The following is a 15,578-nucleotide window of genomic DNA, read 5'->3' on the forward strand; positions in this document are numbered from 1 at the left end:
TCCTTTTTTCTTTCATTTCAATAAACATTTAAAATACTTCTGTTTCTTGATGTTATTTCGGATATTGTTCACTTACTTCCTTTCTTTGGAAGGTTAATATTTTGGAATTATAACTGATTTAACTTGGTTCAAAACATGTATCATTTGCCATAATTGCTATGGGGTTAATCTTGTAAAATATAATAAATACTTACATGGTTTGTTTAGGCACTTGATTCAACGATTCTTGTGCTTGAAGTTTTTTATTTGTTCTGAGGAAAGTAGGAGCAAAAATAATGGCTAAACCATTGACACTCATTCTGTTAACATCTTCATGATGAGCCACTCTGAAATAAGCAAAAGGATACGAACACATCATAAATTGGCCGATTTATTATTGATTTACAATTATGGATGGATAATTTAACTTTAAAGTAATTACAAACAGACTAAAGATTCTAATATAAAGTTCTTCATCTTAGAAATCTAGCTATTACGTTTTAATCACCTATATACATGTAACACATATATTTAAACACCGATACATAATGAGGTCAAAAATAATTTTGCAATGTGTGACTTCCTTGATTGTTAAATATCAACCTTAAGAATTAAACATGCTATTCATATTTTACAAAGTTTAAGTTGCTAGGCCCTCAACAAATAACAAGACAATAAAGTGCATAAACAACAAGTGAAACTGCGAGCTATTGCTCACTGGTGATACCCCCGCCGCAAGTGGAAAATATTAATAGTGTAAAAATATGCATGTGTTCGGTAAACAGGAAGTTATCGAGTGATGACTCTGAAAACGCATCACAGGGTATAGCTGACTTATATAAACCCTGAAACCAAATGTCAGAAATCCTTGTAAAGTAGTACCTGAGAAAATTGTGACGAAAATTTTCAACTTGGCTATCATGTGTAAAATCATACAAGTGTTCGGTAAACAGAAAGTTGGCGAGTGATGAATCTGAAAATGCATCACACCTTATAGCTGACTTATATCAAGCCTGAAACTAAATTTCAGAAATCCTTGTAGTGTAGTTCCTGAGAAAAATGTGACGAAAAATATTCATGAGACAGATGCACTGAAGGACTGATGGACTGACAGAAGGATGGATGGATGGAAGGACAGACAGACAGAGGTAAACAGTAAACCCCCTTTTTTCAAAGCAGGGGTATAATAGTCTTATTTGAAATATCTGTATTGACACTACCTGTAAACATTTATAACAAGTCTTTACCTTGCCAAATGGAATATAATTCTTTCAAACAGATCATAATTAGGTTTAGGCAGTTTATCAATGACTGCATACAAAGATTGCATTCTCTCTTTCTCATCATGAATTTCTGAAATATACAATTAATCACCACATTTATATCTAAGTCACATTAAAAATAAAATCTCCTATCTTTCAATTTTACTTTTAATCAACAATTAACCAGATGCTCCGCAGGACGCAGCTTTATAGGACCGCAGAGGTCAAACCCTGAACAGTTGGGGCAAGTATGGACACAACATTTAAGCTTGATACAGCTGAATTTGGATTTGAAAACCAAGGAAAATGCTCATTTGGGCCCTTTTTGGCCCCTAATTCCTAAACTGTTGGGACCAAAACACCCAAATCAAACCCAACCTTCCTTTTATGGTCATAAACCTTGTGTTTAAATTTCATAGATTTCTATTTACTTTTACTAAAGATAGAGTTCGAAAACCAAATGTCTTCGGACAACGACGTGATATCAATATACGACTAAAAAAATTTCAATTTTTGCGGTCGTATAAAAATGTGTTGGAATTCTTAGCACAAAGTTAAATAAAATATATAGCCAAAGCTCATATGTTGAAAATCTAAAATTGAAAATTGTTAACCAGATATTACTGTTACCAATGCAACTGACAACAGAAGAACATATATCTAAAACCTGATATTAAGACATGACTTATCACTTGATTAAACTTATTAACATATTATTTAGGAGTAGGTGTCACATGTGGAGCAGGATAAGATCTGCCTACCCTTCAGGAGCACCTGAGATCAGGTTTTTGGTGTGTATCATGTGGCTCAGTCTTTAGTTTTCTATGTGGTGTTTGGTTTACTGATGTCTTTTAATTGATTTTTTGCAATGGCATTTATAGTTTGTTTTCAAATTCTAAGTTTGAATATCTCTTTGATATTGATCATCTCTCTTTTTCTATATAAAATTTCTGATTAGTCAAGCTCTTTAAACAAATAATGTAAAAATATTTTAACTATCATATTTATCCAAAGAAGTACTAGATGTATCAACTTATCATAACACTGGTTCCCCTGAATTTACATACCTGCTGCCCTAATGAAGTCATCATAAAGGTCATAGGTTAATACTGGTTCTGGCAGATCTCTGAAGAAGCCCTTGAGTACTGCTGCTAGGACATGAATTTGGTATTCTGTTGTATCTATAGCTACTAAATCTGCAAATAACAAAAATGATTTTACATAATGTTAATTTGGTATTCAGTTTTAGCTATGCCCACTAAATCTGAAAATAGCAAAACTAATTTAACGTAACCTGAATTTGGTATTCTGTTGTATCTATGGCTACTAAATCTGAAAATAGCAAAACTAATTTAATGTAACCTGAATTTGGTATTCTGTTGTATTTATGGCTACTAAATCTGAAAATAGCAAAACTAATTTTACATAACATGAATTTGGTATTCAGTTTTAGCTATGCCCACTAAATCTGCAAATAACAAAACTGATTTTACATAACGTGAATTTGGTATTCAGTTTTAGCTATGCCCACTAAATCTGCAAATAACAAAACTGATTTTACATAACGTGAATTAGGTATTCAATTTTAGCTATGCCCACTAAATCTGCAAATAACAAAACTGATTTTACATAACGTGAATTTGGTATTCAGTTATAGCTATGCCCACTAAATCTGCAAATAACAAAACTTGTTTAATGTAACTTGTTGCACAAAGAAATTTAGGAAACATGAATGTTCTCAGGTTTAAATGAAAGAACCTTTGGCATGTTTGGTGAGCATGCTTTCATAACTCCCTAAATAGCATAATTGACATGGGATTTCAAGACCGTGTCTCTAATTTCAGAGTTTTCGGATAATGAACCTCATCTAAGTTGTGATGAATGGAATCCATCATACAATTTAAAGAGGATCTGAAGGTGTTATCATATCAACAAGAAGTAATAGAAGATATTTTTACAAGTTGAAAACAGGTTTCCTATTTTAGATTTTCTGATTATCAAACTCATGCAAGATTTTGACTATACTTAAGTTAGTTGTTACACTTTAGTAATACCTTAAATATGAGTCATGAGACATATTACCTTCTTTGCCGCTATCAATTAGTTGTTTTAGAATTTTAACTTTTGCCTGAGCTCCAGCTCGTCTATATAATCCTTCTACATATAATCCATGAAGCTCTATAACAGTTATAAGTCTTTCCACAACCACAGGAACTTTTCTGTCCTTCGACACTAAACTAGATAACTGTACACCGAACACACGAGTACCAGCAAACTGCACAAAAATAAAACACATGTTTTATTCAGAATTTCATGTTACTTTTTTGTTGTTGCTTGATTTCATTTTCCTTAAGCTTAAATTTTCTATAATTTGATAATCTTATCACTTTCTGAGAGAAGTAAAACTTTGCATTGTATAATATTTTCTCAAATTAGGACTGAGTATAATTTCTACAGCCAAAAAAAAACAACATTTGCATAAATTATTCAAACTCACAATTTATCATCTTTGAATATTTAACTTTCAATTTAAGATAATTTTTCTTAAATTCATATTTGTTAAGGATTCATCAAGTGCTGTCATTCTTCAAATGCTTCCAAAATTATAAATTCAAAATTTTATATCTAGCATCGTAGTAGCCTTATAATATATATATTTATGTTAATTGTAATAAAGTTTTTTGCTTTGATTAAAGTAAATATTTTACATTAAGCAAACATTTTACATACATGTATATGGAAAGAAAGTGAATGAAATTATTAACTGATTTTATTTTATATTGACTTCTCGTATTTTTTTCCAAAATAAAGCTGTGTTTAACAATTAATGGTGATTTCATTGAGACGCAATTTTTAAGAAATAATTGAAAACTTTTTTAAGTAAGCCAACAATCTGAATAAGTCTTAGCTGAAAAGCACATAAACTGTTATAAATTTGAATACATGTATTAGGCGCACAAAAACTGAAAGAAATAAAATAACTAAAAAAAATGACACAAATTTTGATATTAGTTGTTTAAAGAATCTAAAAAATACAAGAATTAAAAAAGAACACACATATTTTTCACTGTTACTGATTATATTCCACTGCAAATTGCAATTACAAATTGAAAAAAGAAAGAAAAAAGAAGTTTTTTTTTATTGTAGATCCCAAACAACATCATGATTTACTAAAAAATAATATAAACACAAGTGCATACACAAAAAAATGTCTCGCCTGCTATACTGAATTTGATATTGAAAGAAATTCTTAAACATCCAAGTTTTACAACAAGTATAACATAAACTAGGAATCATCTGTTAAAGAGCACTCACACATATACCCAACACCCCAAGTGTAAAGTGCAATAGCTTGAAGTGACATGATGGCTCTCTTTTTTCTGTTTATTTAATGTATACTTCTGTTATGATTTTAGACCTCGGTATACAGGTAAGGTGACAATCTATTTTTCAGCAATTGATTTTAATGGCAGCTGGAAAACACTCGTCTGCTCAAATTTCAGTCTATTTTTAGTAACTAAGATCTTGACTCAAAATCAATAGGGATATTGCTCTCATTTTAATCTAACATATGTGGTTCATCAGTGTTTCTTGTTTCTTATTTTTTTATACAGATTACACCATTGGTTTTCCTGGTTGAATTCTTTTTCACTAGTCATTTTGGGGCCCTTTATTGTTTGCTGATAGCTTTGAGCCAAGACCCTGTGTTAAAGGCCATACTTTGACCTATCATGGTTTACTTTTTACAAATTGTGACTTGGATGGAGATTTGTGTCAAATGTTCAAACTGTAAAGCACCGGTATAAACCTTATTACTGTGAGAGTACTTTTGTTCGTGTGGTACCAATTTTTCGTGGTTTTCGTACATGACTTTATCCACTTATTTAAGTGTCCAAAGAAATAAATCAACCATTGTCCAAATCAAAACATGGAAAAATCCCCAACGGTAGGTTTGACTACTGATATGATCTAGAAAATATATTGAATAACGAAAAATCTGAGAATACTTTTATAGCATTCACAGAACTACAACCGAATGCAGGATTATACCCATTTAATCTTTAATAACCTAAACTGTACAACTTTTGATCTTTTAATTCTCATAAAAAATATTTTTGATCGATGAAAGTTAGATTTCCGGTATTGATATGCTAGTATGATACAGTGCTCATTTTATATTCTCATAGTTCTTGTACATATGTGAAATAATAAATTCATGCTGGACTTGATTTTGATAAGGATTATTTGACAATTCAAGATACGTTTATAGCATTTGTTTATGTTACTGTTTTCTTTAGGTGACATGTTTATGGCATAATTAACACCTTTGATGGTCTTGAATCTGTTGATCACTTAATCATGGGTAAATTAGTGTTATCACTACTATTTACACGGGTCAATGTTAACTTTGCAATTTCCTTCAATCCAGACTATTTGTAACCTTCGTTTCAAAAGGCTTTAATTTTTCAATTCTTTTTTTTTAGAAAAATAAAATCAACGAATTTAAAAACCCACAAACATGTAGCTATTGCTCAAACCACAAAAATTGATACCCACGAATTAAAGTACTTTCACAGTATTAATCACTTATGATTGCAGGATAATTAGCATACCTATGTCTCAAATTCTGCAACCACTTATTGCAGAGGGGACAAAAAAACCTGATAACTGACACATGCTATCTGTTTAGAAATGTCAAATGATTAAGCTAACAGATTGTAATCCTCTCCCTACCAAAAACAACATTGAATATGAAAACTTAAATCAATCTTATAAAAAAAACATCATATAAACAAAAAAATGCAGGTGTAAGTAAAATTGGTTTTTAATATGGACAACAATCAAACTCACTAATAATTCCCAAGATGAGCGAGCAGATGCTACATTAAAGCAACATCTGCACTTCCAAATGTACTGGTTAGAATAAACAGTTAAAGAAACAATGTTAGTTTGACAGCAAGCTTTACAACAGAAATCTGCTGACTAATTCTTAGGTTTTGCTCTAAATATTTAGAATTTAATGAATTACCTCCCTTTACTAATACACAAGCGTCATCATGCTAGACTTTTAAAATAGTTTAGAGGACATGATAATAATTAGACTTGGGTAATCAACAAATAAGGTATTCCAAAGATACACTGTTGCAAAGTTTTACACTCCTCACACTTTAATTTTAGGCTCATCTTTATCATCAAATGTCAATATCACTAGCTATAACTCTTTCAAGGAGCCGTCTGACAATATCTGACAATTTTGCTGATTTGATTGATTGATAGTTGATGTTTTAACGCCACTTTTAAGCACCACTTTTGGGCTATTTTGTGACGACCAGTTTTATTGGTGGAGGAAGCCAGAGTGCCAAGAGAAAACCAAAGTTGAGTGCACATGCACGAGCTGGGTTCAAACTCACTACCTCAGTTGCTGATTATTTTTGTTTTTAGTTTCCATCTATTCTAGAATCCAAGATAAAAGGCAAATGTTTTTTTTTTTTTTAATATTTGTCATTTCAGGGCATAAACTATAAGAAGTTTGATGAATATTTGATAGTAGAAAGATCTCAACATTCTGAATTTTACCCCTATTTTCTATTTCTAGCAATGTCCCCCATGTTAGTTTGCAAGCTGGATCACCAGACAGTGATAACCCCTTGATATAAATTTCATAAATATCTGTCCAGAATTGTATATGTAAGAGCGCTTTCAATGCAGTTTTCTATAGAATTTACATTTCCAAGGGACATAACTCTGTAAAAATGATTGTTCGTATGTCAAATTTCTGAGATTGAAACATCACATTATTTTTTAACTCCAAACAATTTATGCAACTTAAGAAGTTTCAATTTTTCCATAGGATAGTCAGCAAATTTCTATTGATATCTAATGGTGTTCCATTAAAATTTGAAACCTTATGATGGTGTCTGAAGAGAGACCTTCCTCTCGGACCCATTATTGGAGGAAGAATAAATGGCCTCAAGGAGCCATGAATCTGAAATGTATAGTACAGTTTATCCCATAATTTTTGTAAAAGATTCCTTTCAACTTTTGTGCATGATGTAAATCCTCACATTAAGTCACAGATATGTGCAAAATACTCATTACCAAGCAGACATTTATGTCTCTATTTAAATTTTTGTAAATTCAAGCAAAAAGAAAATTATGAATTCGTTTTTAACTTAAAAATTTTAAATTAAAAAGTCATATAATGCAATTCAGTAGTTCAAATTTTTTCTTAAATAAAAAAAAATCTTTAAATCAATTACATTTTTGTTGCCTTCTTTATAATACTATTTCTTCTTTGCCTAGAAATAGCATTTTAACTTTTTAAAACTGAACCAGTCTTTTATTTACTTTGAACTGAAACAATTTATGCTGTCAAAAAAAAACATTTGTTTAATTTGCCCTTAAATAAACCTCTATCAAATTGCCCATTCTCAATTTCCAAGAATTGACACATGACTTTGACATATTTGTGCTTACCTGATTGTCTTGCACACCTTTACATTTAGTTGTTGTCTTATTTACACATTTCTTGTGACAGGTGTATTTACACACTGTAAAAAAATAAAATAAAATTCTCAGTTAAAAAACACAAAGTTATAAAGCCATGATTAGAATTTGTAGAGCACTCTTGAAACTAGTTAATATATCCACATAAAAATTCCTTTTGGTGGTAAGTTTTATTCAATGATAAAAAAAACCAAAAAAAACACTATAATATATTAAAAGGCAACAAAAATTTATCAAAGTACAAACAAAACAGCAATAACAATTATTCCATATTAATAAAACTTTAGTAGGTTTTTCTATATGAATGGGATTTTGAATAAATAAGCATATTCACCTGCGGAAAAGGGATATTCACCGCGCATAACGTCGCGTGCTTTTACCTGCACTATTTTGGTAAAAAAACGATTGATGTACAATTGGTTTTGGTTAATAATTGCCATTACATACATTTCTCTCGGAATATGGAATAAAACAATTACTGTCTTTTGTTTCGGTAAATATGTGGTTTAATTGACTTTTGAAAAACTGATATTCACTTCGGCCGTTGGCCTCAGTGAATATCAGTTTTTCAAAAGTCAATAAAACTACACATTTACCTCATCAAAAGACAGTAATTGTATATTATTGCATAAAAGAATGCTAGCTGTCTTAGGGACGACATCAAAAGTTCAATGAAGGATAAAAAACTTAATTCACATAGTTTTTTCACTGACCCCCCTCTTCACTTAATTTGGGAAAAATTGATTGACCAATAGGGATATATGTAAAATCGATTTTAGATTAACAAAACTTGTAGCAATGTTGACCCCCCACCCCCAAACTATTTGATTTAAGTTTTTTATCCTACATGGATCGTCCCTTACTGTACTATAAATTTTTTTTAAAGCAGTTTACATGATATTGGTAGAGGCTTTATATAATATCATGTCATGAACTTTATACCTTTCCTTCATACCAATGGCAATCAACAGTTGACACAATATACAATGAAGAAAAAGCCAACTATAAAATAAATTTGATCAACACATGGTAATAACCAGGTGCTCCGCAGGGCCCAGCTTTATACGACCGCAGAAGTTGATCCCTGAGTTTGGGGCAAGTATGGACACAACATTCAAGCTTGATACAGCTCTGAATTTGGATTGTGATTAAATAGTTGATACAACATAGGTTTCTGACACAGAATGAATGTGGTCTATTAAGAACTTAAACTTAAACACTTTTAGATTGGACATTTACCAATTATGGTCCAATATCCAAAATCAAAATACATGTTAGATTCAGCATACCAAAGAACCCCAAGAATTCAATTTTTGAAGAAATCTAATAAAGTTCCATTTTGAACCCTTTAAACCTCAATACTGACCAATTTGATAACTGGTCCCAAATATAAAAAATCTAAATACATATGGTTAGCATATCAAAGAACCCCATATATTCAATTTTTGTTGAAATCAAACAAAGTTTAATTTTTTACCTCGATTTGGACTAACTTGAAAACTGCCCTCATAATAAAAAAAATAAGTACATTTTAAGATTCAGCATATCAAAGAACCTCAAGAATTCAATTTTTCTTAAAATCAAACTAAATTTAATTTTGAACACTTTGAACCTTAATGTAGACCAATTTGAAAACAGGACCAAATATCAAGATTCTAAATACACGGTTAGATTGGGCATATCAAGGAACCCCGATAGTTCAATATTTGATGAAATCAAACAAAATTTATCTTGGAACCCTTTTGGCCCCTAATTCCTAAGCTGTTGGGACCAAAACTCCCAAAAATTCCAACCTTCCTTTTGTGGTTATTAACCTTGTTTAAATGTCATAGATTTCTATACACTTATACCAAAGTAATTGTGCGAAAACCAAGAAAAATGCTAATTTGGGCCCTTTTTAGCCCCCAATTCCAAAACTGTTCGAAATAAAACTCCCAAAATCAATCCAAACCTCCCTATTGTGGTCATTAACCTTGTGTTAAAATTCCATAGATTTCCAATAATTTTTACTAAAGTTACTGTGCGAATACCAAGAAAAATGCTTACTTGGGCCCTAAAAGTGCCCCTAATTCCTAAACTGTTGGGACCAAAACTCCAAAAATCAGTCCTAACCTTCATGTTGTGGCCATTAACTATGTGTTTAAATTTCAGATTTTTATTCACTTATACTTAAATTATTTTGTGAAAACCAAGAAAAATGCTTATTTGGGCCCTTTTTGGGACCACTAAACCCCAAAATCAATCCCAACCTTCCTATAGTGGTATTGAACCTTCTGTTAAAAATTTTTAGAAATCCATTCACTAAAACTAAAGTCATTTGTCCGGAAACAAAATGCGTCTTTGGACGACGAAAACAACGACGACAACAACATCATACCATTATACGACGCAAATTTTTTTTTTATTATGATGAAATCCTACCTTGACAAACGCTACCCTTTTCCATGATCCACAGTAGATTAGAACAATATTCACAAAATGTGGGAATACCAAACTGTACTAACATAAACTTGTGTCCCATCACCTCCTGAAAATAGAAAAAAAAATATTTTAGTCTTACTTGTTTAACACTCACTGAAACCACTGCTGCTCAATGTTGACTAAATGTGGCGAAATGTCATAAATATACATGATTATACATGACAGAAATGTTTAAGATGAAAGTTGTCTGCAAATATTGAGCTGAATATCGAAGAAACTGATCAAATGTTTCATGGAATGGCATGACCAGATGAAGCTGGGTGCCTTATATATCACGAAGCTACGACTAGTAATTGCTGAGAAAATATTACTGTATTGGTCAATGGCAAAGTTAAATAAATTCATTTGTCACCAGAAATGATAACTTATTTAAACAATTCAACAGAGTTAAAAATTTAGTCTGCTTCAAAGACATGTTTTCTACTAATACTACCAGTGCCACTTCTTTTTCAAGGACTATTAATGTAGTTACTGAAAACCTACAAAACTTTACTTACATAAATATCTTTTGGCCTATCTCTTCTTCTAATCTTCTTTTTAGGTATTTGGTCATCTTTCCTTTCTTTTCGTTTATGTTTGATAAACTCGTCCAGAAAACCACGGAATGCATTAACTCCCATCGTAATTGGGAAAGTGCCTTTATTATGCCTGTTCTTTAATGTAGCCTCAAGCAACTGAGCAAATTTTTGTAGAAGATCTCTATACGGAATGTCCATATTCCCTTTCTGTAATAAATTATAGATAATCTATTGTTTGGATAATAAGAGGAAGATATTGCTTTTTAATGAGATTATAGCACAGACAATTTCTGGAGTTGAAAGACCAAATATAATGTGGTTTCATTTAAGTCTATTGGTACCAATTTTCATGTAACAGGAGAAAATTATATTTTAATGGATATTTGATTTCTTGGTTTTGATTTATACTGCACACAAGCCGATTGATAATTTATTCACTGTTAAGTATTTAAAATCATATATATTTCTACGAAATGCATGAAAATTGGTACACATAAACAATAATGAATCCACAGAAATCTATTTATCCCTATTTTAAGGTGGTACCCAACACTTTCACTAAAATTAATTTGGCTCGTTTAATTTTCATAAAATTTTGTCAAAGTATTTACTTTGACCCTTTAACAAAAATATTAAAATATAAAAAATTGAACCAACCCGTTTTGTCAGAAAAATTACACTGGTTATATAGCAATTTGACAAACACCAATTTTGATCATTGAGAAGCTTAATATTCTTTTTACAACACAACGTAATTAAAACGTTTAGCTGACTTTACAGAGATTTTTCCCTGTAGTGTTGGGTACCACCTTAAGTGGCATCTTTAATGATGTTGGCATGTGACTGCATTGTTTTCTCACTCTCCTTGACTGAGAAAAAAACATTGACATTCGATTCGAGTCTACAAATGTAGATATTACTTGGCCTTAAAGCAGAGGATACAAGTAAAATATAAACATTTGAATTAGCCAAGTAAAATTAAAACATTCTAATATCACCAGTTCAAAACTGTGACAAATGTTATCAAGGCATTTATTTGATTAATGTTATCATCAATATACTACATATTTCCTTGTATAATTCTTTAGCATATTAACATTATTGTTACCTGTTTTTCCACTGACAAAGTGGCCTGCATTTCTAGATGAAATTCTGACATTGATCTCATGAAAACATCATCAAATACAGATTCCATCTGCTTGTTTTTACTTAAGTCTTTGCTATAGTCAATCAGCTGTGAACAAAAATGAATACACTTTATGTTTTATATATTGAAGGAAGACCAAAATTATTTGTAGCAAAAGTTAAAAGTCACATGATAATTTGAAGAATTTGAATTCACTTCATATATTAATAGTATTTGTATTGATGACAATAGCATATACATACATTATCAACAATATGGTATAGAAGCTTATAATTACATGTATATGTATACTATTTTAAAATTCAGCATGCAATATTCCCAAGTATTGCAAATATCTCCATCAAAAGGTTGATGAATTTAATACTGTCCATTCAAAATATGAACATAATTGATAAAATGCAACATCAAGTTTCATTAAAATCAAGCATGCAGTTCAAAGTATTCATAAAGAGAACTACACAAGAACTAATTAAAAAAAATAGATTTCCTCTAGCTTTATAACTTGCCAAAAAATAGTAATATCTTTGATTTCTTGCAACCAAATTTTGACCCTTCATTACTATGTTCTGATTGCCTTTATGTTTATCGGTATATTTATTTAGGGATTGTTTATCATTGAAATCAAACATGATAAAAATAATGAGCTATCATATGGAGTGAAAATAAAAGAACATGACAAATAAACTGCAGTGCAGCTTCTGTTGATACCTAGACCTATAATGGTTTACTTTTACAAAGAGTCACTCGGATGGAAAGTGATCTCAATGGCACTCATACCACATCTTTTTATATCTACTCAGTATCATAAATTTCACCTTTTTCAGAATAAAATCATCCAAGGCAGCTAACTCTCTGTAATCTGTAATAACAAGATCACTGGGATATTGCCATTCTGTTTTCTCTCCAAATTTCACATCCCGTGCTGGTGATTCACCTCTCTTGGGTGTATCATTTTGTTCTTTGTCTCTGCGACTACTTCCTCGTTTTGGAGTCTTCTTTTTGTCATGAATATCTTCTTGTGATAAGTTCTTTACACCAGGGAAATATTTGGGATCTGATGGTGATTTTGGAGACGTTGGGGACAGCTGATCTGGTCTAAGCCCAGGGAGAACAGGTATACCTCCAATAAGTCCAACTAAAATGGTCAAATTATAGTATTAATTTAATATGAAGCTGCAAACAAAATTTTAAATTATTCCCTTATAAAGAAGCCAAGAAAAATTTGTAGATAGTTTTCCTTGTACAATGGGTGTTGTAAAATTTCAAATAGGATGTTGCCGTAAGGCAGATGTTAAAATTGCTAACCTGCTAAAACTAACATAAGAATCTGCAGATCAAATATAAAATCATTCATTTCATAAAAGCCAAAAAAACTTTTCTACACAAGGTCTTTTGGATTGATGGCCATACATAATACAGACAGAGCTGAGCGATAAATAACCTGCATTTGCCTTTGGTGATGCAGGACATTGAAATGCCTAAATAATTCTTCAATCTTTTGTTTACATAATAGACAGATCAAAGCTGATCTGGCAACCTACATTTGCATGAATTTATAAATGACAAGCATTATGTTTGTGCGAATTTGAAAATGACATGTTATGTTTAAACTAATTTGAAAATGACAAGCATAATGTTTGCACAAATTTGAAAATGGCAGGCATTATGTTTGCAGGAATATGAAAATGACATGTTATGTTTAAACTAATTTGAAAATGACAAGCATTATGTTTGCGCAAAGAAATGGTGTTATGCTTACAAGAATTTTCCTGTAACTTACCTGAGTTTTTTCTATCTGTTTGAAAAATGAGCAAAACCTTAATATTATGTGTTTTTAGCTTATTTTGCTGGTTGTTGTCTATCATATTTCTTTTTTAGTAATAGTTTTGAACCAAAATAGCAGTATCTCTAAATTAATTTGTTTTTGACCAAAAATATAAATATAATTTTTACCATTTAATAAAAAAACCGAAAAATTGTATAAATCTGAGCTTGCATGTTTATTTATCCCCAACTCCACACACCCTCTCCCCTTCACATTTGAATAGTTGTTACAAACTCAGGGATAAGTTTTGCAATTTTTTTATTGCTGGTGAAATTCATGTTATATCAGTGATTCTCGTCTTTGAAAAAAAAATGTTTAAAATTAACAAAATCAAACACAAAATCCTTGTTTCTTACCTAAATTATTATATCCTTTATAAAAGCCAAATGTCATACTAATGTTATGATTCCATAATAGATATATAAGAAGATGTGGTGTGAGTGCCAATGAGACAACTCTCCATATGTATATTTACCTATTATTTTAAACAAATAAACAACATATGTCTGATGAATGACTATGACTCTATCATTGGATTATTACGAATAACTCTAATACAGCTAATTTAGGAAATTAGGATACAAAACAAACAAAATGGTTGGCTTTTTTATCCTTTCAAATTCACTTTTGTATATGTTAGGTAAAAAAAAAATCTGTTTACAGCTAGTTTTTCCAAGAAGGCTCTGAAAGTCTTTTCTTTTTCAAAAAATTAAAAATATATGTAAATGCATCTTCAGATTATATAATTAGATAGATATCAATGTCGACAACCTACCAGATACACAGGGTGACTAACCTAAAGGACACATAAATATGTGTACCCTGAAAACTTCCAGATCTTCCAAGACTTTCTTTCTTATAGATGCAATTCAGAATATTGTCAGTTTATAAGAGTATTGCAGGGACTGGAGTGGAAAGCAATCAAATAAATAAATTGTAGGCAGTTGCATTTTCTTTATTTTTTGTAAGAATTATAAGTAAAAATGAAATTTTATATCATGTTTGAATGTGGTTAAGAAAAAAAGCCTCCTAACCCTCAATTTGTTTAAACTGGAACAGCCCTAGCCAAAAATGGCCCTATCAACACTACACATAAATCCTATCCTAGGTTAGATTAACTTATGTCTTTTGATTTGGCATGTATTCATATATGACTGTTTGTAGATTGTATGAATGCTGTCTTGAAGCTAACAGAAAACTTTATACTATGTTAAGTTTTGTTCTGCACTCTACAGCTAGAAATTTGCTTTCATTTTGAAATATAATAAAGTTCCAAATGGCATTCTATTCTCAAACTGAAACAAGGCGTTATAATCTGTTCCTGAAAAAATTCTACGTACATGGTGGTCTACGTTCAGTGTTAGTTGGACTTTGGTCTTCATCACTGTCTTCACGATTTGGTTTTTTACCTGCAAAATGAGAATATATTACATAGTTTGGGGTTTCTTCACAAAATGAAAATATAATTAATTTCTTCACACTTTATAAAGATTATATAAATTTAGGAAAAGAACAACTGCATTCACATAATTTATAGTTATGTCAATTATGTCAAAAACTGACCTATATATATAGATATAAGAAAATGTGGTTTGAGTGCCAATGAGACAACTCTCCATCTAAGTCACAATTTATAAAATAAACCATTGTAGGAGTCAAAATACGGTCTTCAATGCGGAGCCTTGGCTCACACCGACCAGCAACCCAAAAATGACAAGTGTATAACTGCTATCAAAATAGACATAAAGGTAAGGCCATGACATAATAAGAACAACTATAGCAGCATGATGATACCAATAGAGAATTCTCAAATTCCATAACTTCCCTCTTCACCCCAATAGAAGCAATTTAGAAAGTTC

General features: G+C 30.9%; 1 protein-coding gene across 34 annotated transcripts in view; it reads right to left on the reverse strand.

Annotated features, from left to right (window-relative positions):
* The window catches only part of LOC139520464 (unconventional myosin-IXb-like), an 88,576-nt gene that overhangs the window by 5,099 nt on the left and 67,899 nt on the right, over positions 1-15,578 (reverse strand). For 19 of the 34 annotated variants that reach the window (XM_071313100.1, XM_071313095.1, XM_071313091.1 and 16 more), the window contains 11 exons: positions 15,060-15,128; positions 12,710-13,029; positions 11,856-11,981; positions 10,727-10,954; positions 10,170-10,275; positions 7,719-7,792; positions 7,147-7,227; positions 3,324-3,516; positions 2,309-2,437; positions 1,227-1,332; positions 195-326 (listed from right to left, as the gene is read on the reverse strand). In XM_071313100.1, the coding sequence (XP_071169201.1) occupies positions 195-326; positions 1,227-1,332; positions 2,309-2,437; positions 3,324-3,516; positions 7,147-7,227; positions 7,719-7,792; positions 10,170-10,275; positions 10,727-10,954; positions 11,856-11,981; positions 12,710-13,029; positions 15,060-15,128 (1,564 nt within the window). The remainder of the gene's footprint in view (positions 1-194; positions 327-1,226; positions 1,333-2,308; positions 2,438-3,323; positions 3,517-7,146; positions 7,228-7,718; positions 7,793-10,169; positions 10,276-10,726; positions 10,955-11,855; positions 11,982-12,709; positions 13,030-15,059; positions 15,129-15,578) is intronic. The other 15 variants (XM_071313107.1, XM_071313101.1, XM_071313109.1 and 12 more) reach the window with 1 other exon arrangement.

This window comes from Mytilus edulis, chromosome 4 (assembly GCF_963676685.1).
Source record: "Mytilus edulis chromosome 4, xbMytEdul2.2, whole genome shotgun sequence".
Classification (NCBI taxonomy): Eukaryota; Metazoa; Mollusca; class Bivalvia; order Mytilida; family Mytilidae; genus Mytilus; species Mytilus edulis.